The sequence below is a fragment of the Leopardus geoffroyi genome, chromosome B4 (assembly GCF_018350155.1).
Source record: "Leopardus geoffroyi isolate Oge1 chromosome B4, O.geoffroyi_Oge1_pat1.0, whole genome shotgun sequence".
Taxonomy (NCBI): Eukaryota; Metazoa; Chordata; class Mammalia; order Carnivora; family Felidae; genus Leopardus; species Leopardus geoffroyi.
Window position 1 is genome coordinate 139,534,064 of NC_059341.1, and position 26,681 is coordinate 139,560,744.

The 26,681-nt window shown below is 56.2% G+C and overlaps 1 protein-coding gene and 2 long non-coding RNA genes across 13 annotated transcripts in view; 2 read left to right on the forward strand and 1 right to left on the reverse strand.

The window, feature by feature from the left end:
* Positions 1 to 278: 278 nt before the first annotated feature.
* LOC123591069 lies at positions 279 to 4,987 on the reverse strand. The gene is made up of 3 exons (XR_006709101.1): positions 4,800 to 4,987; positions 2,096 to 2,227; positions 279 to 1,382 (listed from the first exon to the last, which is right to left on the reverse strand). It is a non-coding gene; the product is annotated as an uncharacterized LOC123591069 (long non-coding RNA).
* A 57-nt stretch (positions 4,988 to 5,044) lies between these two features.
* The window catches only part of TBC1D22A (TBC1 domain family member 22A), a 325,287-nt gene continuing 303,650 nt past the window's right edge, over positions 5,045 to 26,681 (forward strand). For 10 of the 11 annotated variants that reach the window (XM_045464835.1, XM_045464837.1, XM_045464843.1 and 7 more), the window contains exon 1: positions 5,045 to 5,265. In XM_045464835.1, the coding sequence (XP_045320791.1) occupies positions 5,204 to 5,265 (62 nt within the window). In that variant the 5' untranslated portion in view covers positions 5,045 to 5,203. The remainder of the gene's footprint in view (positions 5,266 to 26,681) is intronic. The other variant, XM_045464842.1, reaches the window with a different exon arrangement.
* On the forward strand, positions 9,009 to 11,820 carry LOC123591071. The gene is made up of 2 exons (XR_006709104.1): positions 9,009 to 10,392; positions 11,030 to 11,820. It is a non-coding gene; the product is annotated as an uncharacterized LOC123591071 (long non-coding RNA).

The window sequence follows — 26,681 nt, forward strand, 5'->3', positions numbered from 1 at the left end:
AGAGGGCTAGGTCTTTGTCTCTTCACACCGGCCAGTCACCGCGTGTGGGATGTCCTAGGGGTGAGGCAGCTTCCTTGGACAGAGGACGGATGGTCCCCAGGGAGCACTCAGCTGGGCATGGGCAGCACCAGCACTATGGCAGTGGGGACAGGGTATCTGGGTCCTGGACGTGTACCCCAGCGTCCCCTACATCCCTGAGTGGCTCAGCCGCTATAACATCGCAACAGCCTCTCCCCACTGGCCTTTTTGTGGGCAGGAAGCAATGTTCAAAGCACTGCTAGGCCAGCGTCCCTTTACTTTTGGTCGAAGGCATCATCCAGGGTAAGCCTTGGACCTTGGGGCACTCCGGTGAGTGAGAGAGAAAGGAGGCAGAGGGCACAGCCTGAGCAGTGAAACGGGTGTGCAGTGACATGACTTGGCCCCGAAGCCTCCCTCCAGCAGCAATGGATGCCACACGTCCACACTGCGGGGGCGGAGGCTGACACCCCCCACACCGCCCGCCTTTACTCGTCGCTTTCAGTGCTGGGAGCTGATCGCACGCTCTGTAAGATGGGAGTCGCTGCCACTGTCCTCCAATATCCATCCCACCATCATCCGGTAACAGAGCTTCAGATAGGTGGGAACGGACGCCCAGGCAGACCACACTGCCTGGCCTCCCCTGCATGTAGGGTCGTCACGGGGGATGTGAGTGGAGGCAGTAGGGGACAGCCATTCACGGACATGTCCTCTCTGTGTGGCGTCTGACCTGTCGACAGGAGGCTCTGTGCAAGCTTGTGCTGGTGCTGGGGACCCGCTTACGGCGAAGGAGGTGGGGGCGGTGAGCCCGTGGCCGTGGGACCCACCGGTCCCCTAACACACCACACGGCCCAGAAGCTGCTGGCCCAGCGGAGCAATGAAGCTGCCTTTTGGCTCAGAGTTGATAGCCTGTGAGTGGGGGCGTCTGACATGTGTCTCCTCTAAGTATAGACTTGGGTGCGGGAAGCAGGGGGTGGAGGCAGGAGTGGGTCTGCCCACCAATGCTGTCTCCAGGGGAGTTTGTCCGGTTCTCACAATCCTGACCTCTTCTAGAGGGCAAATGCTTCCAGAAAGGGATGTGGAGTCTGATTCAATGTTGGGTCACGGCTCCTTGTGCCAGAAGACTAGCAGGTCAAGGAAGGGGTCTCCTCGCGGCCACCGGAGGAGGTAGGGATGCTGCTGCCCGGGGGCGGGGGCGGGGGTGGGGGCTGGGGGAGAACACATCTGGCACCTACCTGAGCCTGCCTCTCTGCCCAGTTTTGATGGTATGTGGACAAGCACAGCAGCCGTGACCTGAGAAGGGTGTGTTGACCGAGGTTCTAAAGCCTCTAGGATGAGAGTCCGGGCCGGTCCCCCAGGTAGCTCATCTAGAACAGGAGAGATGCTACTCGGTGGAGGGAACCCACAGTGCTGAGGGCAGAGGGGCAGGAAGTGGAGGGACAGGGTGAGCAGCTGCTGTGGCCCCAAGATTGCATCAACCTTCCTCTTGTAAATTTCCACAAAAGGGAGCAGCCAGAATCCTGGAGACGCTCTTCCGACGGTGACCCCTGTGGCTGGCGGGTCTGAGGGGCTCCAAGGTGGACTGTGGTCGGCATTACGGCGTGCTGCCGAGATTCGCCCCTCAGAACGAGGGCTCTCATTCCCTCCGTGGCTGGGAGTATAGGCTGCCGATGGCTCAGAGAAGTCCCTCCTGGGGAGCTGCCCTCAGCTGCGGGCCACCCCCTCCCTGGACGCAGCCCCATGCAGACTGGCTTGTGCACGGTGCAAAGGCTCCACCCTCTGGTCTCAGTTCAGGACGTCCCTGTAGGGCCAGGTGGCCCCTCGCCAGTCAGCCTCTCCTCCCCAAGCAGCAGCCTGCACGCAAGGGCCTGTCTCTCAGGGAGCCCAACCTGTGTCTCCTAGAGCCTCGCCGAAGCCTTGCCTGTTACCCAGCACTCTGGTCTTGTCTTGTGTCCCTGCTGCATCAGTGACGCTCCCTCGACCTGGAACCACTCCTTGCATTTTGTCCCTTCACCTTAAACAGCAGTCACAGATCTGATCGATTGTCCTGACCCCGCCAGGCCTCCCTGTGAACACTCACCGCTCATTCATTGTTGCACGAATGCAGGCTTTTCCAAGAGTCTGCTCACGGACACGTAATCATCACGTGTTGTCAATCATTTTGTCGACATCCGGAGAGTCATAAATAATATAACAGCTGAATACACTCCATCTGCCAGAAGAAATAAAGCGTGATAATAGCATTGAAGCCCCCTGAATGCCTTACTGATTAAAGTCCCCACCAATACCCAGAGGAAACCACTCTCCTGAATTTGGTGTTTAGCATTCTTTTAGTTTAAAAAGATGGAGTTAAACACCACATGCGTTCACGTTCAACGTTTTTTCACTCAATGTTGTGAAATTCGTTTATGTTGATGTATTTATAGTTATTTTCTTACCATATAGCATCCTATTGGGTAACTATGTATCATTTATCAATTCTCCTATAGATTACTTTATGATTCCCCCCTCCCCCTAGCACGTTACAATGAACGTTCCTGTCTTTGCACACATAGGCGAGCTGCTCTGGGGTGCACACCAAGATTGGAATTGCTGGGTTGTAGGGTATATGCGTCCTTAGCCGCTAGAAATTGCTGGATAGCTGTCGAGAGTTAGCGAATCAATTTCCACTCCCACCAGCAGTGAATCAGAGTTCGTTCCGCACTGCTCACAAATCCACATCCTCACCAATTTGGGCACTGACAGGTTTTAAGTTTTTGCCCATCTGTCCGGGGTGAAATGTCACGTCCTTGGTTTTAATTTCTTTCAGCCTAAATCTTAGTGAAAGTAAGCTTCTTGTGTTCGCTGCTCGGTAATTATTTGTTGCACAAATGAGTACGAAAAGCTCCACTCATTCATTCTGTATTCACGCATCTGTCCTCTTTGATGCCTGCCGAGACCCCATTCCTACACCCTCCATAGGCTAGACTTTGGCTTACACACCTGGCCTTCTGCCAGACGCTCCTTTCACATCCTATCCCTACCATGCCCTCTGGCCCAAAAACCCATTTCTGGAGCTTGTCTTGTTGCTCATGATGCTGACCTATTCCTGTGACTTTGCCCTGGCAGGTCCTCCCATCCCCTTGTCTGGAGACTGATCTGTCCTCTAACCTACTGCTTGCCTGAGGCTGAGGCCTCACCTCTGTGACATCAACCCGGTTCATCCTCAAGCAGTCATAAACCTCGGCTGCAAACAGGCTGACCTCTTGCTCTCCTGTTCCTGTCGTGGCACTGCTAAATCTTTTGCTCAGTGGGTCTTGAAGCCTTCATCAACCTTGGTATTGGTCTGGCTCCTTCTCCTAAGAGATGTGAGGCAGGAAAGCATCCTCAAGCTACAGGGATAACCGATCTAAGATGTCATAATTGCATCCAACCAGTTGCTAACTACTGTCCATTTTTCCTATGTAAATTCTACTTCCATCATCTTTGCCCTCTCACCTTGCAGACTCTTGCAACAAGCCGGAAAAGCCGCTGAAAACCCCTAAGGTGTCCAGTGATGTCTGTAGGGGACCCCTGATACTGTTAGGAGCCAGTCTCCTAGGGGGATTTCTGAGGCCTCGGGGCTGTACAGCAGGGAGAAATCCCTGGGGCCTTCCTGAGCTCCACCAGGAGAGAATCCCATGAGACTGCCTGAGGCCGTGTCAGGAAGGAGCCCCTGAGGATCCACTGAATCTTTATTAGATCTCTGGAGATTCTCCGAGGTCGTGTAAGGACAGGATCTCAGGAGGGTTCATCAGGCTATGCAGCACAGGGGTCCTGAGAATCCACTGAGGCTGTATCATCAGGGGATCACCAAAGATCCATTGAGATCACCCCAGGGAGAAGATTCCTGGAGAGTTTCTGTGGAGACTAAAGGGGATCCCTGGAGAGTTCCCGCAGTTGTCATTCACCCAACAAACATTTCTTTTTTATTAAAAATTTTTAAACGCTTATTTATTTTTGATTGAGAGAGACAGAGGGTGAGCAGGGGAGGGGCAGAGATAGAGGGAGACACAGATCCGAAGCAGGCTCCAGGCTCTGTCTGAGGTGTCAGCACAGAGCCCCATGTGGGGCTTGAACTCATGAACCATGAGATCACGACCTGAGCTGACGTCAAGAGCCGGACGCTTAAAGAACTGAGACACCCAGGCACCCCCAAAAAACATTTCTGGAGGCAGAAGACACAGGCCCCACCCCGCAGGATCTCACAAGCCACCTGCGGAGACAGATAAATGTTGCAGGCCGGGTACTAGCAGCTGCGAACAGCCCCGCTATCGCCAAGACAGGTCTAAGCCTCAGTGTGGCGAGAGGGAGAGAACCATTCTGCTCTTCCAGAAGGAGGCAGCCTTTCCCGGGGGTGGTTGGCGCATGGCTGAGAGCACGCACACAGAGCACCTCGTGCAGCATCTTGCGCTTGGCAAGCGCAGAAGCAATGTTGATTATCGGCAACCGAGGCAAACTTTAATCAGAGAGCATAATCAGATTTGTGTTTCACAAGAGAACTGGCGGAGGCGTGTTAAGGGGCTCCCCAGGCGCAGTGCCAGTCTGCAATGCCAGACTCCTTGGTCTACGGCCAAGGGAAGGTAGTGCTAGCAGCACAAGCAATTTCACTTTCCGGTGGCTACGTTAAAACAAAAAAAAAAAAAGGTAAAAGAAAACGAGAAAATAATTTCAGCAATACGTTTTACTGGGTCCAATATACCCCAAATATTATTTCACTATAGAATCAACGTGAGATTTCTTTATTTTCCCTCTTTGCTTCGTACCGACTCTGAAACCCTGGGCGTATCTTTCTGCGCTGGCTCAGCGCGCCACCCCCGCCGTCTGGTCCAGCAGCGGAGCCTGGAGGCGGGCGCGGGTGCCAGACCGCCGCCGGAACAGCACACGCAGGCCCACATGCCACCGCCACCGCCACCTCGCTTCCTCCCCGGCGTCGCCCTTTAATGCCGTCAGCGCCCGCGCCGTGCGTCACGCGCGCCTGGGAGGGGGGTGGGACTTCCGGACGCGCGGAGGCACAACTTCCGGAGGGAGGCGGAAGAGCCTCTGGGCTCTGGACTCTGGAGTCCCGGGACGGCTGAGGGGCTACCCCGGGGTACAGGAAAGGGTCGCCGGGGTCGGCCGGCTGCATTCAGGGTGTCGGGGCCGTGAGTCCGAGGGATGAGGAGGGGCCATGGCCAGCGACGGGGCCAGGAAGCAGTTCTGGAAGCGCAGCAACACCAAAGTCCCGGGCAGGTGGGTGTGACGGGGAGGCCGGGTCGGGGTCAGGGGTCAGAGGTCAGGTGGGCGCGTCGGCCGGCTGGGCTGCGGGTGGAGTCGGGGTCTGGGGGCGGGGGTGACCTGGGCTGTGGGAGGACCGCGGGGGAAGTGCGGGGGCGTTGGGGAACTGGGGGCGGGGGGCCGAGCTTAGGGTCTGGGAGGTGACAGGGGCTGCGCGAAGCAGCTTCGAGGCTTGAAGGGAGGAGGAGGGGGGAGTCGCCGGCAAGTTTGTCCCGAGACTGGCAGTCTCCCTTCTGCGAAACTGCCGGGCTCCCTGGGCAAGTCGAAAGGCACCGGCTCGGGTCGTGCTTCGAAGAGTTCGGTGGAGTCCGGAAAGTGGCCCCAGGCTGTGCTCTCTGGGACGTCGGTTTCTGGAGGGGGCGTGGCGGTTTGACCCACTTGCGTGGCCTTCTCGTCTCTCTTGCGGACGACTGCTTTTGCCTTGAGCAAGGATTCGCTCGAGTGGATTTGGGACTCCCTGTGAATTTCCATGTATCCCACTTTCTGGCCTCAAAACCAACTCCTTTCTCGAGTCAGCAGCGGGAAGCAAATTTAAACAAAAATGAAAACAAAAACAGAAACAAACAGCTGAAGTGCTTGCAAAGACCTGGGTGCACCCTGGAAGCTGTACCGCTCCAAAGTCCTGGTTGGCGTGTCACTGATCCCTGGCCGGGGCCCCTAGGGGACGCGAAGACGGGACGTGGAAAATGCTTGGGATAAAAATCAGCCGCTGGTGAAAATAGACTAAACAGAGTTCAGGATTTCTGAACACGGTTTATTCCATTTGGAAACTAAGGTCTGACGTACTGAAAATGAGGAATGTGTGGTGGTCAAATGACTGCGTGTGGAGCCATTTATAAGCACAGCTCGTTTGCAAGTGCTGTATTATAGGCGCTGTTGTTCGTAAGCTTTGTAGTTCATTGTGTTCCGTCAGAAACGTTTATTTGTAGAGCTGTTTGGGAGTTGGTAGAAGTGAGTTACTGTTTGCTGTGGCCCAGGGACTTGGGGAGGGATCGATCAGCAGAGGCGGCCGGAGATCCTCTTTTCCTCCCCAGGGCTGTGCTTGCTTGGAGCATGTCAGGGTCCGAGATGATGTGAAAATTCTGCAATGGCAGAGAATAGGAGGTCCCAGTAGTGACAGAGGCAGATGCTCTGGGACGTGAAGTCCAGGGAAGCCGAGCCACGTGCAGGAGAACTTCTGTGTCCCTTCTGGGTCTTTCTTGAGGCTTTGGTTCTTCCTCAGTCTGAACAAACTCTTAACGGCCAGCTGAGCTGTAAGAACGTGGGGCTGCTGTGTGGCGTCTTAACGGCGAATAAGCTTTGGATTGATGACTATCTCTTGGTCATTTGTCCTTGCATTGGTTGTAGTAGTGTCCCCCTCCCCCCAGATTCCTCTCTCTCTGGAACCTGGGAACGTGACCTTGTTGGGCAAGTAGCATCTTTGCAGAGGGACTCAAGTTAAAATGGGGTCGGAGTGGATTAGAGGGAGCCCTGGTCCAGCGACTGGTCTCTTTCACGGAAGAGGGCAGTTTGGACGCACGGGGAAGACGTAGGGAAGGCAACAGGGAAGAGGAAGGCAGACGTGGGAGCCGTGCGCTCACGAGCCCGGGAATGCCAAGGCTTCCTGGCAACCAGTAGGAGCAGGAAGAGGCAAGGAAGGATCCTTCTGTGAGGATTTTAGACAGAGTGTGGCCCTGCCAACCCCCTGGTGTTGGACTTGAAGCCTCCCGGACAGCCAGGATAGATTTCTGTCGTGGTGTGACGGCCACAGGCAGCTAACATGCCCCCCTCGGCTTTCTTCGTGAGATTCTGTGTTACCCAAGACAGGCTTTCGTCGCCCTTGGGCTTTGGCGCTGTGCTGGGTCTTAGGCATTTTGGAGAGTGGCTCCCTTGTTGGAGTTTCAGGGTTGCAGTGGAGTCTTGGAGAACTGCCAGAGGCTGTCAGTGCGGAGGGCAGGGCACCGAGGAGGGGTTGGGGCCCCTGGCAAGGCCTGCCCAGCCGCTGCGCGCCCCGTGCCTCCCAGGGCCCTGCTGCTGTTGCCGGCAGCAGGCGTCGCCCAGGTTTGCCCTCTTCCCTCAGCGGCTCACCTTCCCGTGGTCATCACTTGGCACACACTCGGGCTTTGCCTGCACGGGCACAGCGCTGTCAGAGCTCCTGGCGGAGTCCTGTGGCTCTGCCCGTCCTATCCGTGGTCCCCATGATTGTCTGACGCTTTGAGTGTGGACATGAGCCCAGGGAAACTCCACGGAGGAAGAACAGACTCACCACCCAATACAGGGCTGTTAGGGGGTCATTTATACGGCACAGCCCTTAATGTCCCTTAGTCATGATCCCCTCCTCATGCGTCCTTGTGACAATAATGGCTGGTGGCCACGGAGCACCTAGTGTTTGCCAGGCAGTTCCTGGTGCCCCGCAGTGTTGCATCTCCTTAGTGTTGTAGAGTCACAGAACGGTGCTCTGTCCTCCAGCTGACGCTCCCTGGGGGCAGGGCCCTTGGTTGTATCCCCCCCGAAGTGCCATGTGGTGGAGCAGAGTAAGGCCCTTTATAACCCGACCCCCGCCCAATTCTTTAGCCACATCTTGCAGCCCTCCTTGCTTTGACCTTTGCCCTCAGCGGTGCGGACAGGCTTGCAGGTTCCTTGGTGTACCTGCTGTGTGATGCCTCGGTCAGTTTCATGCCGTCAGAGCGGACCAGAATGTTCGTTCCCTCTCTTTCCTCCCCTTTGCTTGGCTTATTCAATTTTCTTAACTTTCAAAGTTCGCCTCCAGTGTACCTCCTCGTAAAGCCTTGTGTGTTTTCGTGCAGCCTGGACCAAACCTTTCGTGCGTCAAACCCAGCATTGTTGGTATGTTTTCTTTTCTGGACCGTGCGCTCTGCGAGTCTCACGACTGTGCCTTGCTCCCCTTTGCATTGTTAGTGCTGATTGATGGGGGTTGATTCGAACCTCCTTCCAGATTAACCTCGAGGGAATAAGGGATTTGGGCAGGGGCTCACACTGCGCGAGAGGTGGTCTTGCCAGTAGGCCCCCACTCTGCACACCTTGGACCGTAGATTGTCTGTTTGGCTGGTGCTTTCTTAGAGATTTCTCTTCTGGATGAGGCAGGATGTGTGATGTGGTGGAAAGACCTCTGGCTTCGTTCTGTGGTCCAGGTTTAGCCTATTTTTCCTGTTACCTCTGTGTGACTTTGACCGGGTCATGTCACCTCTGGGGCCCTCGGTTTCTGCACGTATAACCTGATGAAGCTGGGTTAGATTTAAGTGGCTGGGACCTCCAGGCACATATTTGTTTGGTTTAGTCCGATTCTCACTCTCTCTCTCTCTTTATTTAAAAAATTTTTTTTTTAACATTTATTTATTTTTGAGACAGAGAGAGACAGAGCATGAATGGGGGGAGGGCCAGAGAGAGAGGGAGACACGGAATCTGAAGCAGGCTCCAGGCTCTGAGCTGTCAGCACAGAGCCTGATGCGGGGCTCGAACTCACGGACCGTAAGATCGTGACCTGAGCGAAGTCGGACGCTCAACCGACTGAGCCACCCGGGCGCCCCTCTCTCTCTCTCTTTAAAAAATTTGTTTTAAATTTTTTATTTTTGAGAGAGAGAGAGAGAGAGAGAGAGAGAGAATGAATGAACAAATGTGAGTCGGGGAGGGGCAGAGAGAGAGAGGGAGACACAGAATCCGAAGCAGGCTCCAGGCTCTGAGCTGTCAGCACACAGTCCCATGCGGGTCTCGAACTCCAGAACCATGAGACCACGGCCTGAACTGAAGCCGGACACTTAACCGACTAAGCCACCCAGGTGCCCCTAGTTTGATTCTCTTTGACGAGCGTGAGAGAAGGCCTCTTGGACCAGCTTTGAGAGTTTGAAAATTTGTTCATTCACCAGGTATTTGTTTAACCAACACTCTGTGCCAGGAACAGGTGCTAGAGATACACCAGTGACCCAAACAGATCTGAATCTGTGCTCTCACAGGGCTTACATTGGAGCGGGAGGGGCAGAGAATAAATACCATGACTGCATTAGGGGGAGAGTTACCCCTGAGAAGACGGTGGTTGTTACTGAAACGTACAGCAGAGAATTGGGATAGACCCTTCGGAGGCAGGCAGGGAGAGTGGGGAGGGTCTCACAGTGACAAGGTGGCTGGAGAAGCCCTCACAGAGGAGGCTGCATTTGAGCAAGATTTGCAGGAGGTGAGTGCACAGGCCCCTCGGGTGGCTGGAGGACCGTGGTCCGGGCAGAGGGCGAGAGAGCGCAGAGCCCCCTGTCAGGAGTGACCCCCGGCGGGTTTGGGACGAACAGGGGGCCTGATGACTGTAGCCGAGGGAGGAGGCAAGAGAGTCACGGGGCACAAGATCTGGCTGGGGGTGGGGGCGGGTCTCGCGGTCACAGCGAAAAGACGTGGGCTCTTGGTCTCTTATTCTGAAGTGGGGACACTGGAGGGTCTTGGCAGAGGGGCGGCTGGAGCTGCCTCTGGTCTGGCAGGATCACTCTGGCTGCTGAGTGGGTGGTAGGTTAGGGGCCGGGAGGGCAAGGGCAGCGGCGGGGAGACGGGTTAGGCTACTGGGAACACCCAGGTGAGGGGTGACGGTGGCGCGAGAAGGATCAGTCAGTGGGTGACGGAAGGTTCGGTCTCTGACTCTCCGGGGCCGGTTCTTTCCGGGGCCGTCGATTCGCTTGGCTCCCGAGGGGTCTGCGGTCGCAGTTGGCATTCTCGCCACGCTTCGCTTGACACGCCAGGAGCTCGTCACACGCTGGCTGTGAGAACACAGGCGGCCTTTCAGCGTGGGCCCAACGCTCGCTGTCCCGGCTCGGCAGTGTGCTCGGCTCGCGGAAGGGCGCGCGGGCAGCTGGGGCCTCTGAAGGGTGACATTTGTGAGTGGGATGGCGGCAAGCAAGGCCCGGTTTGAATATGGCAAGGCTGTGGGTGCCCGGGGCGGAGCTGGGGCAGAGGGTGACGCGCGGTCCAGCCGCCACAGCCCGAGGAGTCCCTGAGCCCGTGAGATGTGAGCTCCACGGTCATCCTCACGGGCCGCCATCGCTCATCAACTGAGGGGAGGATTTGTCGGGATCACCCGTTCATTCAGAACGTCCTTCCACGTGCCAGGTACCACGCGGAACCGAGAGAGGTGGCTCTCAGGCCGTGGGTGAGGGAGACCGCACGTCCGTTCGCGCGGTGCGAAGGGCTTCTTCGAAGGCACCCCCGGGGGAGTGTTCGCAGAAGAGCGGGGCACCGCGTGAACTGAAGGCCGTGCCCGCCCGGGAGAGGTCCTGCCTAACTTGAGGTGGCGCCAGCCCGTACAGATGCGGGGATTGGGGGGCGGGGGGCGTCAGAGCACTCCTGCTGGGACAGGCACACTGTAGGGAGACCAGGGGCCGGGGAGCAGCACGCCGGGAGGGGAGCACTGTGAGATGAGCCTTGGGAGGGGTGCAGGTCTCGGAAGGCCATGGAAAAGAGTCGGGTGTTGATCCGAGAGCCGTGAGGAAGCACCGAAGGGTGTCGCTACGGCCCTGTCCATCCTCCTTGAGGAGAGGGCGAGAGAGGGTGAGGGTGAGGGCAGGGGCTGCCGCTGGAGTCGAGTGCGTGGGCTCAGGTCCCAGGCTGCAGGCGGGGCTCGCGGGACGCTCTGATGGCCTCCGTGTCGGGGGCTGAGGTGGTCACCGGGGTTCTGGCCAGAGGGATGGGGTGTGGTGGGCAGAACAGTGGTCCCCAAAGGTGTGCACGTCCTCCTCCCTGGAACCAGGAACCTGGAACCAGTTCGCACGGCAGAGGAGAGTGAAGGGTGCACATCAGCTGACCCAGAGACCGTGGATTCTTCTGGATGACCTGGCGGATCCAGTGGGATGCAGTGAACTCTTCAAAGTGCTCAGAGTCAGCAGGAGATGAACTCTGGTCTGCGGTCGCTGGCTCTGAAAACGGAGGAAGGGGCCACGAGCTCGGGGGGTGTGGTGGCCTCTGGAAGCTGGAGCATCCTTCTCCTGACAGCCAGCAGGAGACCCAGACCTCCAGCCGCAAGAAACTGCATTCTGCCAACAACCCGAATGAGCAGGAGAGCATCCAGAAATGAATGCAGTGGCCAGCACCTAGACGTTAGCCTGGTGAGACCTGCCTGGGACTGCTGACTGCCGGACTTTAAGATAATAATCGTGTGTGTTTAAGCCGCTGTTTGTGTGAGTTTGTTACGGCTGCTACGAGGGCCCCTAAGCGGGGAGCGGGAGGATCAGAGAAGTGTGCTGGGGGGATGCCGGGTGGGAAGGGCTGTAGGTAGCCCTCTGCACCTGCCCCTGCAGTCCTGCCCTTGAGTGTGGACAGGGTAACTCCACCAGTCTTCGAGGGTGGGCTGGCCCCTCTCCGGCAACCTCTGCAGAGTGTGCTTAGTGTCAAGGGGCTGGAACGAAGCTGGGACCGCCCTCCCTGCGTCTTGTGTGCTCTTGGGTCCAAGACTTGGCTGGAGGCCCTGCCTCTTTTCCCAGAAGCTCTGAGCTGCTGCCTTGACCAACTCTTGCTTGTGTTTTTATTTTTCTTCGTTTATTTTTTTTATTTAAAGAAAAAAATATTTTTTTTGATGTTTATTTTTGAGAGACAGGGAGAGTGAGAGAGAGACAGGGCACGAGCAGGGGAGGGGCAGAGAGAGAAGGAGACACAGAATCCGAAGCAGGCTTCAGGCTCTGAGCTGTCAGCACAGAGCCCGACGTGGGGCTCGAACCCACAAGCCGCGAGATCGTGACCTGAGCTGAAGTTGGATGCACAGCCGACTGAACCACCCAGACGCCCCTGTTCATTTATTTTTTAATGTTTCATTTATTTTTTGAGAGAGAGGGAGTGCAAGCAGAAGAGGGGCAGAGAGAGGGGGACAGAGGATCTGAAGAAGGTTTGATGCTGAGAGGGTGACAGCAAGGAGCCCGATGTGGCTCGAACTCACAAACCGTGAGATCATGACTTGAGCTGAAGTCAGATGCTCAACCGACTGAGCCACCCAGACGTCCCTCTCTTGTTTTTAGAAACCTGTTTATTTCCTTGTTTGCATTTTTGTTTTTGTTTTCAGCGTTTATTTATTTTGAGAAAGAGAGCGCGCGTGTGCGCACAGGAGGGGCAGAGAGAGAGGGAGAGAGAGACTCCCAAGCAGGCTCCGCACTGTCAGCGCAGAGCCCAACGCGGGGCTCAGACCTACAAACCCTGAGCTCATGACCCGAGCCAGAGTCAAGAGTGGGACGCTCAACCGTCTGAGCCACCCAGGCGCCCCATCCTTGCTTGCATCCTTGACGTGGCCGTTTGGACCGCGGGCCTGCTTATTCCTCTTTTTCTGTTGCAAGGAGCGGGGCAGTCCGCCCCGGCGGGGATTCTGTCCCGTGGGCGTGGGTCTCTCTGGTCTCTTCCGGTGCAGAGTCCTGTGCACAAGTGGGTGGGTTTTTGCTGTGTACCCGGCTCGTTTTGCTTGTGTCTTAGCAGTCCTCTGTCGTGTTAGTTTGTCTGGAAATGTTTTGAAAAATAAATTTGATGTGAATACATACTTGTCTACTGCAGCGAATCTAGACTCTTATGGGTTAATTTTAAATGAGGCCAGAAATGATTAAAAAAAAAATAAATCCCTGATGATTTTGATTAAAAGTTAAAAAAAAAAATGAGAACAGAGGGACGTCTCCCATTCCCCGAGTGCCGTGAAGGCGTGGTTGGAGGTCACGGGTGGGAATGGGTAGAAGGGCCCCGGGAGCCCATCTCTCTGGTTAGGCAGTCCCCCAGACTGCCCCGGTGTGGCCCTGCCCTGCGTGTGGTGCAGATGAAGGCAGTGGTGCCGTGACCCGGGCAGTGAGCGACACCCGGCCCCCCTGCCCCGTCCCGTCCTCTCCGGCAGCCCTGTCTGGTGACCGCTCCTCAGACACGCACGGCGTCAGTCTGGCCCTGCAGGCCCTTCGGGGCACAGTGTGGGTCCCGCTCGGGGCTGGGCCGCACACGGGACCCTGCAGACCTGCGGGTGGGGGGGAGGCCCCGCGCCCGGCCCCGGGAGCGTGGACGGATGTCCCAGGGCAGGGTTTCGTGCTGCACCCCGGATGGCTGGTGTGGGCCTCGTCGTGACCGCGGCGCTTGGTGCCCGGCCCCTGACGACGCAGCCCGCCTTCGGGCCTCCGCAGCCGGGGGATTACGGACCGGGAGCTGACCGCCACTGCCGCCTCCGGACCCTGCCCTCCCCGGCTCTCTGGGGACCTGGTGCCCGTGCTGGGACTCGCACGGCTCGGGGCTCTGCGGGAGGGGACAGCAGACGAGATGTGGCGGGGTCAGGAGGCCCGGAGGGAACGGGGGGCAGCCTGGGTTCTTCCCATTTGTGGGACTTTCATTCTGAGTGCCCCGGTCTTTCTGTTCCCCTGTTCTGACACGCCGTTCCCTCTTCTCTGGGGGTTAACGTGGAAATTCCGGGGTGCGTGCTGAGGGCTGTCAGCGAACCCAGCTGGTCCGAACGGCGTGCTGTCTTCCTGCAGGTGTGGCGCCTGCACGGCTGGGGAGCACGCACGCCAGGCACCGAGACAGCCCTGCCCGCGTTGGCCTCTCCACGTGGACAGCGGTGCTGAGGGTGGGTCTGTCCCAGGCCCGTGGCTCTGGGCGTGTCATTCAGGGCAGAGCCCTTTCTGCTTTCACGGCTCCAGACGTTTCTGGGCTCCCGACCGCATCAGCTTTGTTCCCCAGGGCGCTTCCCAGGCTGTCCTTGCGCGTCCTGGGTGCGTCCCGGCCCTGGGGTGCGCCCGCCGCCCCCGCTATCCTGGCCGCCGTCCGCTGGGGCCGGACCGTCTGGACACAGTTCTTCAGTGTGCCGCGTGGCGGCTCTCCCTTGTTCCTGCCTACGCCCGCTGCGGTTTTGAAACGGCCCTTCTTTCAGTGAACGTTTGTGCTGAACCAAAATACAGAATACGGCTTGCTGTCTCTAAGGCTGACGCCCGGAGAAGACGGACGGCGTTTAGTTCCTGCCTTCCGCACGGGCTCCTCGGCCAGGGGGACTGGGATCGTCAGAGGGCATCGGGCGTGACGTGCGTGGAGAGGCAGGGCAGAGGACGGGGTCTTGGAGAGGGGACGGGTCCCTCGGCGCCACTGTGGGCCTCGGAGGCAGGACGCAGCGTCGAGGGTGCCGGTGCGCCCGCTTCTCTCGTTTTCTCGTGAGCCTGTTGGCAGGTGGGGAGGCCGCCCGTCGGCGGGGCCGTCCCTGGTGCTGCTGGGGTGGGGGCCTGGCGCCACCTCCCCTGTTCGGAGAATAGGCTGCCTCCGTGGACCGCAGCCGCCCGTCACTCTTCAGCCTGGCTGCCGTGGCGTGGAGCGGCCGGTGACGGCTCGGTGGCTGTGTGCCGCGTGTTGTTTGCTCTTTAGAATTACGCCCTCTCTCGGATTAGTTTTCGGTCCCCAAACCAGTCACTAGAGCCGTCGTGGTGTTTTAGGTCTCGGCCAAATGTGACTCCGTGAGCCGCCCTGACGTTCGGCTTCCGTGACAGGGTCGGTCAGGCCCGGGGGGTGTGCGAGCGGGTCAGCGGGCGCTGCCTGCTGGTGTCCCGTGCCGAGGGAATGTGCCTAGTGACTTGGTCAGATTTGCAATGCCTCATCGTTCGGGCATCTGTGCGATGAAGAAGCACGAGATGTCGCAGGCGGTTTTGGGATGCCTTCTGTGTGCCCACCAGACCCTGCAGCTGCGAAGCCGGCGTTTGCCGGGGGGGCCGGACCCCAGCCCGGAGCCCGTGGGGTGCGGTGTGATTCCCGCAGCAGCGTGGGCACGGGAGGCACCTGCTGCTGGAGGGTGGGGGTGGCCTCAAGCTGGACCTTGAGGGACCGTCACTTCCTTTAGTCCCTTATGAGGTTGTGCGGGTGCTCTGTAGTCCCGGCCCGGGGCCAGCCTTCTTGGCAGTGAGGGGGCCCGAATGAGGGCCCGGGGCAGGGAAAGGCGGACGAGAGCACTCCCGGCGGGCACCTGACGGACGGGGACGGACGACCGGACGGAGAGCGCTGGAGGCCAGCGCTGTGACGGGGATACGCTGGCCCCAGCCGGGGGTGGCCATGTGGGGAGGGGCCGGAGGGGGGCAGAGAAGGTTCTGGTTGTTCCCCGAGGGCAACTGGAAGACCTGGCAGACTTGAAGCTGGGGAGCGAAGCGGACCTCTGACTGGCAGAGCCGAGGCTGGCTGGGGGCAGCTGTAGCTCTCTCTCGGGACAGTGACAGAGGGGAGAGCGTTTCAGGGTCTAGGGGGACGTGGAGACAGTCTGAATGCGGGTGGCCTGCTTGAGGGAGGAGGTGAGGGTGGCCCTCGGATCCTGGGGTAGCCATTGGTGGAGAGTGAGTCGCAGAAGGAGTTGGTGACCTGGTCCGGAGAAGAAACGGAGCCCTGATCCAGGGCGGTGGGGACGGCGGGCATTCCAGGGAGGGCATGAGGGGGTGCAGGAGGCAGGGGCGCTTGTCCACATTCCTGCCTGGTTGGCGCTGGGTGTCCAGGGCTGGACGCTGAGAAGTGGGCGTGAGGTGTGGCCGTCGGGGCACAGCTGTGCTTTGTGGTGGACCCGCTGATGCGACGTGGGGAGCGTGTGGCCGGGTGGGCGGTGGTGGCCAGAGGCAGCGGTTTGAGAACCCTTCGCCTGCGGGTGGTGGGCAGGCAGTGTCGGGAGAGGGCATGGTTTCCGGTCCAGTGGGAGGAAGGCCGGACTGGGGAGTGGAGGTCAGGGACGCGCAGAGGAGTCCGGACAGGCTGGCAGGAAATGGGGTGCGGTGGCGTGGGGGGTGGAGAGAGCAAGGTGGAGGCCAGGTGAGGGCGGGATTGAGGGGAGCAGCTGCGAGGGGACGGGCGGAGAAATGGGGCTCAGTGGGGGCTGCCACACTCCCCTGTCCTGCTGACCCCAGAGCCTTCTCTGTCCTTCTTCCTATTTCGGATAAACGCACGCTGCTTTTGCTTCGGTGGAGGGATGGTATTGGCTCCGGGCGTGCGACCCAATGATTTGACAGAGGTGTGTGTGTGCGTGTTGTGAACCCATCACCACAGTCTGTCCTTAACGTTGGTCACCACGCATGGCGACAGATTGTTTTTCTTGCGATGAGAGCTTTTAAGATTTACTCTCTTGGCAGACTCTTAAAAACTGCGAATAAACTGAGGGTTGATGGGGGGCGGGAGGGAGGGGAGGGGGGCGATGGGCACTGAGGAGGGCACCGGTTGGGATGAGCACTGGGTGTTGTATGGAAACCAATCGGACAATACATTTCACATTAAAAAAAAAAGATTTATTCTCTTAGCAACTTTCGATTATGCGACACGGTGTGATTAACTACAGTCCCCGTGCTGCACGCCATGTCCCCAGGACTTACTGATCTTGTCACCCTTTTCCCCCGCCCCGGCCCCGCGTATCTGACAGCCACCAGCCTGTTCTCTGTACCCACGTGTTCGCATACTGCTTTTCTCTTGTGAAGGAAAATTTTATTGTAAGCATGCTCATTTCCAAGATCTGTTTCAAGAGACGTCCACAAAACAGCTTGCTGATTGGCTCAGTAATTGCCCAAGTCCCTGCTGGGTTTTGGGGGCCACAGGGAGCTTGACAGGAGACAAGTCTCTGTCCCTTTCTCAGGGGACAGAGTGGAGTGGGGTGGCATGGTCGTTGGTGGTGGGACAGCACAGGAGATGCTCTGGTCTGGGTCCGTGGGGCCACGTGTTCTGCCGTTCCCTCCACGGGACGGAGGGTTTCAGATTGTGCTGCGGGGGCGGAGGGACATTGTTGCTGCTGTGTTAATGGTGCTTCCTACATTTTCCTCGGAAGCCCTCTAAAGTTAATATCCTTGGAAAACTTACTTCTTCTGAATATTTTATAAACCTGGGGAGCATCACTGTGTGTTAGGATGAGTCTGATGGTAAATCAGTTGCTAATTTAGTTCGTATTTCAGAAAGCTGCTGGTGAGTGCAGTGGGGGCACTGAGCCACGAGCCGGGGGCCGGCGGCCTGACCTGCCTGTTGACTTTACACGTCTGCGCCCCAGGAAGCATTTTGCCCTAAATGCGGTCATAGGATTTGTCGTTCACTTTCTGACGCTTAGGACATTTCTTTCCTCTCATGCTTCACTGGCTCAGGGCCATTTTCACCCACTGCTTTTTAAATTTTTTTAAAATATATTTTTAATGTTTGTTTATTTTATTTTATTTATTTATTTTTTTTAAATGTTTATTTATTTTTGGGACAGAGAGAGACAGAGCATGAACGGGGGAGGGGCAGAGAGAGAGGGAGACACAGAATCGGAAACAGGCTCCAGGCTCTGAGCCATCAGCCCAGAGCCCGACGCGGGGCTCGAACTCCCGGACCGCGAGATCGTGACCTGGCTGAAGTCGGACGCTCAACCGACTGCGCCACCCAGGCGCCCCAATGTTTGTTTATTTTTGAGAGAGAGAGAGAGAGAGCGTGCAGGAGAGAGAGAGAGTGAGCATGAACGGGGCAGGGGCAGAGAGAGAGGGAGAGAGAGAATCCCAAGCAGGCTCCCCTCTGACAGGACAGAGCCCGACACGGGACTCAAACTCACGAACTACGAGATCATGACCTGAGCTGAAGTCCGATGCTTCACCGACTGAGCCACGCAGGCACCCCTCACCCACTGCTGTTTAACCTTTCATTGAGAAAATGCTGTTCTGGCCCTGTTCTGTCTGTTTTGTTTCACAGCCGAGGCCTTGGTGTAGGGGGTCCACATTAAACCAGAAAGCTGTTTGCCAGGAAGCGCAGGAGAATCACCTTTTTGTCAAAACCCGGAGGCCTCGCGGCATTCCTCCTTCCTCCCTGACTTCTGCCCTGGGACTTTGGGCTCGTTTCCCTCTTACCTGTGTTCTAGCGATTGTCTGCCATCGAGGCAGGAACAGGCGCGGGCTGTCACTGGCTCCCTGGCATCTTTCTAGCACCAGTGTTGGGCCGGACAGTGTTTGCTGAGTGGCTCGAGTGAAGTGTGCTCTCGACGTGAAGACCAGGCCCGAGCACCTGGCTGTCCACAAGCGCGCCCCGGACCGCCCTCGATTCTGGTTTTTATTAAACTTTCCCTGAACCGTGTCGTAAAGGCGGAGAGGCTGAGTCCCGAGGAGCCTGCACTGATGTCAGGGGCCCCGTCTCTTCTCTGGGCCTCCCCCTTCTGACCAGTGTCCCCAGCCTGCCCTCACCTGTGACTGCCTCTGACGAGAGGCGCCCCTCGCTGCCAGCTCCTGCCTGCGGTGAACCTCGGCTTCACCCCGTCTTCCTCGCCTGCCTTCCCCTGCCTGGTGGCTGCCAGCGGCGGCTTCCGTGCCTCATGCAGGAGGCTGTGTTGGGAACTGGGGGGCCGTTGGGGGGGTCCCCTTCGAGCTGCCCTCCCCGGCATCTCTCCACCCGTGTCTGGGCCGTCTCTCTCACCTGGATGGGAGCCTCGGTCAGGCCACGGGGTTGGACTCCATGACACTACGTTCGTTCTGTTTTTCCATTTGAGCATCCTTCCTGGCCGCTGGGTTGTGTGGTCATCGGGATTCATGCCCATCCGCCCAGAAAATACAGCTGTGGCTCCTGCTGTTGTCTGCTGGTCACAGGTCCACCCTTCTTAAGTCTCACTGTCTTAGTCTGGGGGTGACGCATGGTGTCGATTTCCCCTGAAGCTGTGGCAACGTTTGGTTCTGTGGTGGTAGCCTTGCGGGCCTGTGTTGTTCGGGCCTGTTCGGAGGTCTGTGGGTGACGCTGTAGGCCGGGGGCCCGTGCGGGACCAGGCCTCCCCCGCCGCACAGCCACCTTCCTGGGCATCCGGTCCAGGTGGGGGGCCCCGCTGGTTCTTCCCTGCCCTCCTGCCCCCCTCCCTCCGTGTGGCATCTCCACGGAGATCTCATCGGCACGTCCTGTATTTCCCCCGCTTAACGCGTACAACGCAGTGTTTTTCCTCGGTTTACGGGGTACGGCCACCGCTGCCGTGAACTTGAGAGTGTGAGCTGCATGCGCGGGAGCCCCTCGCTCACTAGCAGTGACGCCCCCTCCCTCCCCCCAGCCCCTGGCAGCCATGGGCTACTTGTTTCTGTAGATGTGCTTCTTCTGGACGTTTCTTGCGTTTGGAATCATGTGAGGTGTGGCCCTCTGTGACTGGCCTCCTTCACGGAGCGCGTTTTCGGGGCCCGTCCATGTTGGAGTGTGTGCGTGTGTCCGCGCTACACACCTTTTGGTCACTTGATGGTGCCCCATCGTGTGGGGGCGGCCCCGCGTGAGCCCGGCGCTTGCCCGCTGACGGGCATTTGGAGTGCTTCTGCGTTCAGGCTGCCACCAAGAGGACAGTCACAAACAGTACTTCCTTTGTGCCCACGGACGTTTTCATTTCTCTGGGCTGCATTCCTCGGGGCGGAAACACAGGGTCACGCGGCAACTGACCTTGGAGGACCCCCGGCCTGTCCTCAGAGTGGCCGCCCCACTGTGTATCCTCTCAGCAGCGCAGGAGGTTCAGAGCCTTCCCGTTCTTGCCAACGCTTGTGTCCCCTTCCTAATTTTTGCCAGCCTCCTGGGGTGACACGGTCTCCCACTGTGGTTTCGGTTTGTGTTTCTCTGACGACTAAAGCTGTGGTGCTTTCTTTTGAAAGGCTTTTGTGCATCGTGCAACCAGAACAGGGGTGGCCGGGCGGGCCCGGGGCTGGCCAGGAACGCGTCCCTGAGGAGCGCTCCGCCTTCTGGCCCTCTGGGTGGCAGAGACGGAGCTCCTGGCAGCCTCGCGGGGAGCACGCCAGGCCCGCCATCCAGTGTGAGGAATAAGCTGTTACACGTATAGAGTTGAAGCCACTGGATTCTGTCCCTGGACCCGACTCCTCTCTCCACTCACCCCTACCCACTGTCACCATTCTGAATTTGTTTTCCTTGCGTGCAATAGGAGTTTTGACCACTCGTACACGTATCCAAAATGAGTTTCATTTTCCGTTTTTAAAACTTTGTATAAATGGGGCGCCTGGGTGGCTCAGTCGGGTAAGCGTCCGACTCCAGCTCAGGTCATGATCTCGTGCTTTGTGAGTTGAGACCCCGCGTTGGGCTCTGTGCCGACAGCTCGGAGCCTGGAGCCCTCTCTGCCCCTTTTCCGCTTGAGCTCTGTCTCTCTGTCTCTCTCAAAGAGAGAGAAACATTAAAAAAACACGTTCTGTAGATGATGTCATACTGTCTCCATTCAAGTTACTCTTCAGTGGTATGTTTATGAAGCTTATGAACCTGATGCTTGTAGTTCTTCCTGTCTGTTGTGGCTGGTACTCCTGTTAAATGTATATGTTCCCGTTTGCTTATTCGTCACTCAATTGATCATGGACATCCAGGGTTTTCTTAAATTTTTCTTTTCTTTTTTTTTTTAAAAAAAATTTTTTTTTTTTCAACGTTTATTTATTTTTGGGACAGAGAGAGACAGAGCATGAACGGGGGAGGGGCAGAGAGAGAGGGAGACACAGAATCGGAAACAGGCTCCAGGCTCTGAGCCATCAGCCCAGAGCCCGACGCGGGGCTCGAACTCCCGGACCGCGAGATCGTGACCTGGCTGAAGTCGGACGCTTAACCGACTGCGCCACCCAGGCGCCCCAAATTTTTCTTTTCTTTGTAGTATCACCGATGTTGTGGAATCTGTCTCCCATGTCCTTAGGCCAGGGTTTCCCACCGTGTGTACCTGGGAGTGGCATTGTCGTGTGTATCTGCTTTTCCTCAGGAATCACTAGGGTCCTCTCTACAGCAGCAAATTACTGTAGTGTTTCAGAGCAGTGCAGTTTATTAAGAAGTTTATTGGTTAACATATTTTTTAAAGAACAGTTTCATTATGTGAAATGAGGTGGGTATGTTAGATGCTATTTTTTCTTTTAAAATGGTTTTAGCCGAAGCCTGTTTTTCTTTTTAGCTATGCAAGAGCAGATAAAAATGCAATTTTAATAAGATAAAAAGTGATGCCTTTTAATCTGAGCCTGAACTTTGTTGGAACATTTTCTGCTCACTAAGCACAAGTGGGGTGCCCGTGCAGAATTCATGTGTGTGCGCTGTCCCGGGAGGGGAGGGGCCCGAGGTGTGCGGTAAAGGGCAGGACTTGGGGGAAACGACGTGCTCGCAGTAGGCCGAGACCACTGCCTGCTGGCTGTGAGCTGTGTGTGCGTGTTGAGACATAGGGAGTGGTTCAGGGGAACAAAGTAGATTGAGGGTGCTGCTGGGTGCGGTCTGTGGATCACTCTGTGGCAGTCGGGCCGCTGTCATCCATGGCCGGCCCCTTTTTTACATGTTCTTAGGTCTGGGACGAGGGAACTAGAGCTCAGCAGTTACTGGGTTAGCACTGTGCTGGCTTGTCCTTATTGGACCTAGGACTTGAACCCAGGCCCTTTGATTCTAAGACTGGAGACTGACTGATTTTCTTTCTTTTTTTCTCTTTCTTTCTTTCTTTCTTTCTTTCTTTCTTTCTTTCTTTCTTTTCTTTTCTTTTCTTTTCTTTTCTTTTCTCCTTTCTTTCTCTTTTCTTCTTTCTATCTATCTATCTATCTATCTATCTATCTATCTAATGTTTATTTATTTTTGAGAGAGAGAGAGAGAGGGCAAGCGAGTGTGCACCGGAGGGGCAGAGTGGGGGGGAGAGAGAATCCCAAGCAGGCTCCATGCTGGTGTGGGGTTTGATCTCATGAACTGTGAGATCGTGACCTGAGCCAAGATCAAGAGTTGGACGCTTACCAGCCTGAGCCACCCAGGAGCCCCAAAATTGGAGACTTTGTACCAAGGTCAGGGAGGCCTCCAGGATATTTCAGGAAAGGGACCGTGACCGTGACAGAGAGGTTGTGTTTAATCCAGGCAGGCTGATAGGTTTCCTTGAAAAGGAGCCCATGGGTTCTGTCAGGGATCAGGGTTAGGAGTTCTTTCAGCCCAGTCACAGTGGGAATGGCTCGTCTCTGTTCCATGGTGTCTCGGGTGTCACCGGGAAGGTCCAGCGGCTGGGAGGGAAATCAGAAGAAGGCTGGTCACTCATGCGTGTCGCGGTTGATGCTGGCCATCTGCTGGGACCTCACCTCAAGCCGTTGGCTCTGGTGCTTACATGGGGGCTCCCCCTGTGGCAAGTCTGGGCTTCTTCAGAGCATGGTGGCTGGGTTCCGGGAGAGAACCCGAGAGAACCACTGGAAGCTGTGTTGCCTTTCAAAAAGATGATATGTTTATTCAGATTCACATATAATGTAGTTCACCAGTTTAAATTCACATGGGACAGGGGCGCCTGGGTGGCTTAGTCGGTTAAGTGTCCGACTTCGGCTCAGGTCATGACCTCGCGGTTCGTGGGTTTGAGCCCCACGTCGGGCTCTGTGCTGACAGCTCGGAACCGGGAGACTGAATCGGATTCTGTGTCTCCCTCTCTCTCTCTCTCTCTGCCCCTCCCCCACTCATGCGTGCGCGCGCGCTCTCTCTCTCTCTCCCTCTGTCTCTCTTTGTCAAAAATAAACATTTAAAAAATTAAAAAAAAATTCACATGGGACACCACTCACTCATTTGAAGGGTGAGATTCAGCGGTGTTGCAGTGTATCCAAAGACTTCCTGTAACCATCACCACTGTCAATATCGGAGTGTTTATCGCCTCAAAAAGAAACCCTGTACTCTTTGGCTGTCACCCCAACTGCCCATCCCTCACCCCAAGCAACCACTAACCTGCCTTCTGTCTCCATAGATTTCCGTTCTAGGCATGTCATATAACTGGGGTCACATAATAGGTGTTTTATACGACTGGCTTCTGGCACTTAGCGTAATGTTTTCAACGTCCTTCCTGTAGCGTCGGCACTCATTTCATAACCGAATGCTATTCCGTCGAACAATGTTCCGGTTCACCACGTGTGTGTTCTCATAGAACATTATAAATGCCAATTCACTTTTTTATCTTTGTAAGTAAACTTCAACGTTCTTAAGACTTTGTAGTGCTGTGTGCTTGTCTTTGCCTGCCTGGGACTCCCTGTAATGCCCGTCACAAGGTGGTAGCTTTCAAATGTTTATTAAATTCTGCCGAAAAATTTTAGGATATAAAAGGCAACGATAAAAAAAATTGTTTTCAGTGTTTATTTATTTATTTATTTATTTATTTATTTATTTATTTTTCAACGTTTATTTATTTTTGGGACAGAGAGAGACAGAGCATGAACGGGGGAGGGGCAGAGAGAGAGGGAGACACAGAATCGGAAACAGGTTCCAGGCTCTCAGCCATCAGCCCAGAGCCCGACGCGGGGCTCAAACTCACAGACCGCGAGATCGTGACCTGGCTGAAGTCGGACGCTTAACCGACTGCGCCACCCAGGCGCCCCAAAGTGTTTATTTATTTTTGAGAGAGAGACGGAGAGAGAGCACAAGCAGGAGAGGGGGAGACACAGAATCCGAAGCAGGCTCCAGGTTCTGAGCTGTCAGCACAGGGCCCGATGTGGGGCTCGAACTCACAGACTGTGAGATCGTGACCTGAGCCGAAGTCGGACGCCCAACCGACTGAGCCACCCAGGTGCCCCTTTTAAAAGGGAATATTTTATGTAATTGAAGGGCTGTGCCACAGGCACAGGAGTGGAGGAACGGGTGGACGGCTGAAAAAATGACCCAGTATAAATGCCGCATTTCGAAGATGGTGTCCTCAAACCAGTGGTGAAAAGGATAGGTTTTTGACAAATTGCATTGGAACAGTTGATTATTTTTTAAAAAAAGTTTTCTTACACAGTACGTAGCAAAATAAAAGAAATTCTAGGTGGCTGAAAACTTAAGGGTAAGAAACAAAACCACCGAAGTGTGGAATGAGGATACGGTGGAATACTTAGCCGGCTCAGTAGGTCTGGTGGCTGAACGTTCCTGTGCTTCCTAATTCCTAAACCCGTGGGAAGCCCTGACCCCCAGAGTGAGGGTGTTAGGAGGCGGGGCCTTTGGGGGGTGAGGAGGTCCCGAGGGTGGAGGTGTCCCCCGCCCACCGGGGTGGGATTAGGGCCTTTATATAAAAGACACTCCAGGGACCTCCCCTGCCCCGTCCCCTGCCCCTTCGCCTGTGCCCGTGCAGCCAGCCGCCTGCCGGGTGAGGACACGGTGAGGCGGCACCTTCTGCAGCCCGGAAGTGCTTTGATCTTGGACTTCCGGCCTCCAGAACCGTGAGGAATAAATGCCTTTGCTTATAAGCTGCTGCCCCATGTGTGGTGTGTTTGTTAGGGTTGGAATGGGCTGAGACAGTGGGGGTGGGCCTTTGTTTTTAATCTTAGAGTGTGTGAGCGAGGAAAAGAGGTCGGGGGCTGGGGGGGAGAGAGAGAGAGAGAGAAAGAGATTGAGAATCCCAAGCAAGCTCCACACTCGTCATGGAGCCCAACACGGGGCTCAATCCCACGACCCTGGGATCATGACCCGAGCTGAAATCAAGAGTCAGCCTCTCAACCACCTGAGCCCCCCGTGCCCCTGGGGTGGGCCTTTTGGGGTATAGTCGTCAGAGCAGAGCCCTGGGTAAAGCATGAAAGTGAGGTTGACTTATCAACATAGACCTTTGAGCTTCCACAAACCAGGCAGACGGATTTGTCACCTTGTGTGTCACCATTCTGTCCTACATTCTGGTTTTCTCTTGCTGCCGTGACAGATTACCACAAACCCATTGGCTTATGATACCCACGAATTATCTTACGGTTCTGGAGGTCAGAAGTCTGACCTGGGGTTGGTGGGCTAAAAGGAAGGTGTTGGCAGGGCTTTCTGGAGGTTCCAGGGAGAAGGCGTTTCCTTACTCTCTCCAGCTTCTAGAGGCTTCCTCCCTTTCTCCATCTTCACAGCCAGCAGTGTAGCCTTGATCTGAGCACTCTTCATGGCCTCGCTCCCTCTCAGGGCGGGAAGGCTTTTAAGGACTCGTGATCAGATTGGGCCCACCTGCCTCGCCCAGGCTACACCCAACATTTATGTGTTTGATTGCGTGTGCAGAGCCCCCTGTGCCGTGTGAGGGGACACATTCACAGGTTCTGGGATTACGATGTCTTTAGGGGCCACTGTTCTGCCAGCCACACTGCCTGAATGACAAGAAATCCTCTGTTTCCAAAAAGGTTTTTAGGGTGCAGTAGGAAGAGGGCGAACACCCCCTTAGAACAACGGACAAAGGGCCCGAGTAGCCGGTTTACTGAATGGAGTAGCACAAGCGAACAAAAGTGTTTCGAAATTGTTTAACCTTCCGAATGACCGGGGGGACACACAGGCAGCGTTGGGAGCACTTTTCTCCCATGAAATCAGCAGTGATTTGGTTGTCCCCCCGGCTGCCGTGTGGACAGTACGCGTCACGGTGGGCAGCGCTTCGGTTACGACGCAGTTCTGTGGTGGGACAGCGAGGTTAGAGGTGGTGCTGTCCAGGGAGGTGGAGCGGGCATGGGTCACCTGGTGCTCATTCTGCTGTTACCACTTTTAAAACCTTTCAAACGTTGGAAGTAATTACAGGTTTACAAGGAGTGGCAGAGAAATTTGTGCCCTTCTCATCATGTTTTTGAATCTGATACGGAGCGTGTATGTTTTTGCACGTATCAAAGGTCAATATAAGGTCATATATAAGGTCAATAAATATAAGGTCAATAAATGCATTTACGTAAATTGAAAGGTAACGAAACGGGGAAAGGGTCATGGCATGTTGCTGAGTGAAAAAGGTAGGGTTGCATTCTGTCTTTAAAAATGAAAACATTCTTCTGTGCGTGAAACGCCCCGGCGTCTGCCTTTGTTTTCGCGTGTGCGCACCGCCGACCGGCTGCTGTGTCAGTGTTACGGCGGTTGTCTCTTGTGTGCGGACGGTGACAGGAGGTCTCCCTGCTAGCGGCTGGAAGAGCGGGCTCTGTTTGTTTCACGTAAGGGGGAGCCCGAGGGGGGCGGGCGGGTGGACTGCGCTCTCATCTCCGCGTTCGGCCGCGTTCCGGGCTGGTCCCGCATCTCAAGGTTGTTTCTCACCGTGGCACGAAGGCCGAGGAATCTCCAGGCCTCCCGCCTGAGTTCCAGGCAGGAAGGGAGGGAACGGCTGCGGGCCAGGGGCGTGCGCTGTGAAACCAGGAGGGGCTGCGCTACCTCTGACTCACCTGCGCCGGGTCATCTGGCCTTCCCGGCTGGAAGCCCCCCCAGCCCAGGAGGAGGGGGTGTGGGTCGGGCTGCTCAGCCGACCACCCTGCTCGCCTGCCATTTTCCAAGTTTATTCTGATGAGCCGAGGAGTTTTATAATGAGACTATTATGTCTTTAAAAGACTATGTTTTTTAATTAAAAACATTTTTTTTAATGTTTGTTTTCTAAAGAAAGAGACAGAGCGTGAGCAGGGGAGGGACGGAGAGAGGGGGAGACACAGAATCTGAAGCAGGTCCAGGCTTTGAGCTGTCAGCACAGAGCCCGATGTGGGGCTCGAACTCACAGACCGTGAGATCATGACCTGGGCTGAAGTCTGACGCTCAACCAACTGAGCCTCCCAGGTGCCCCT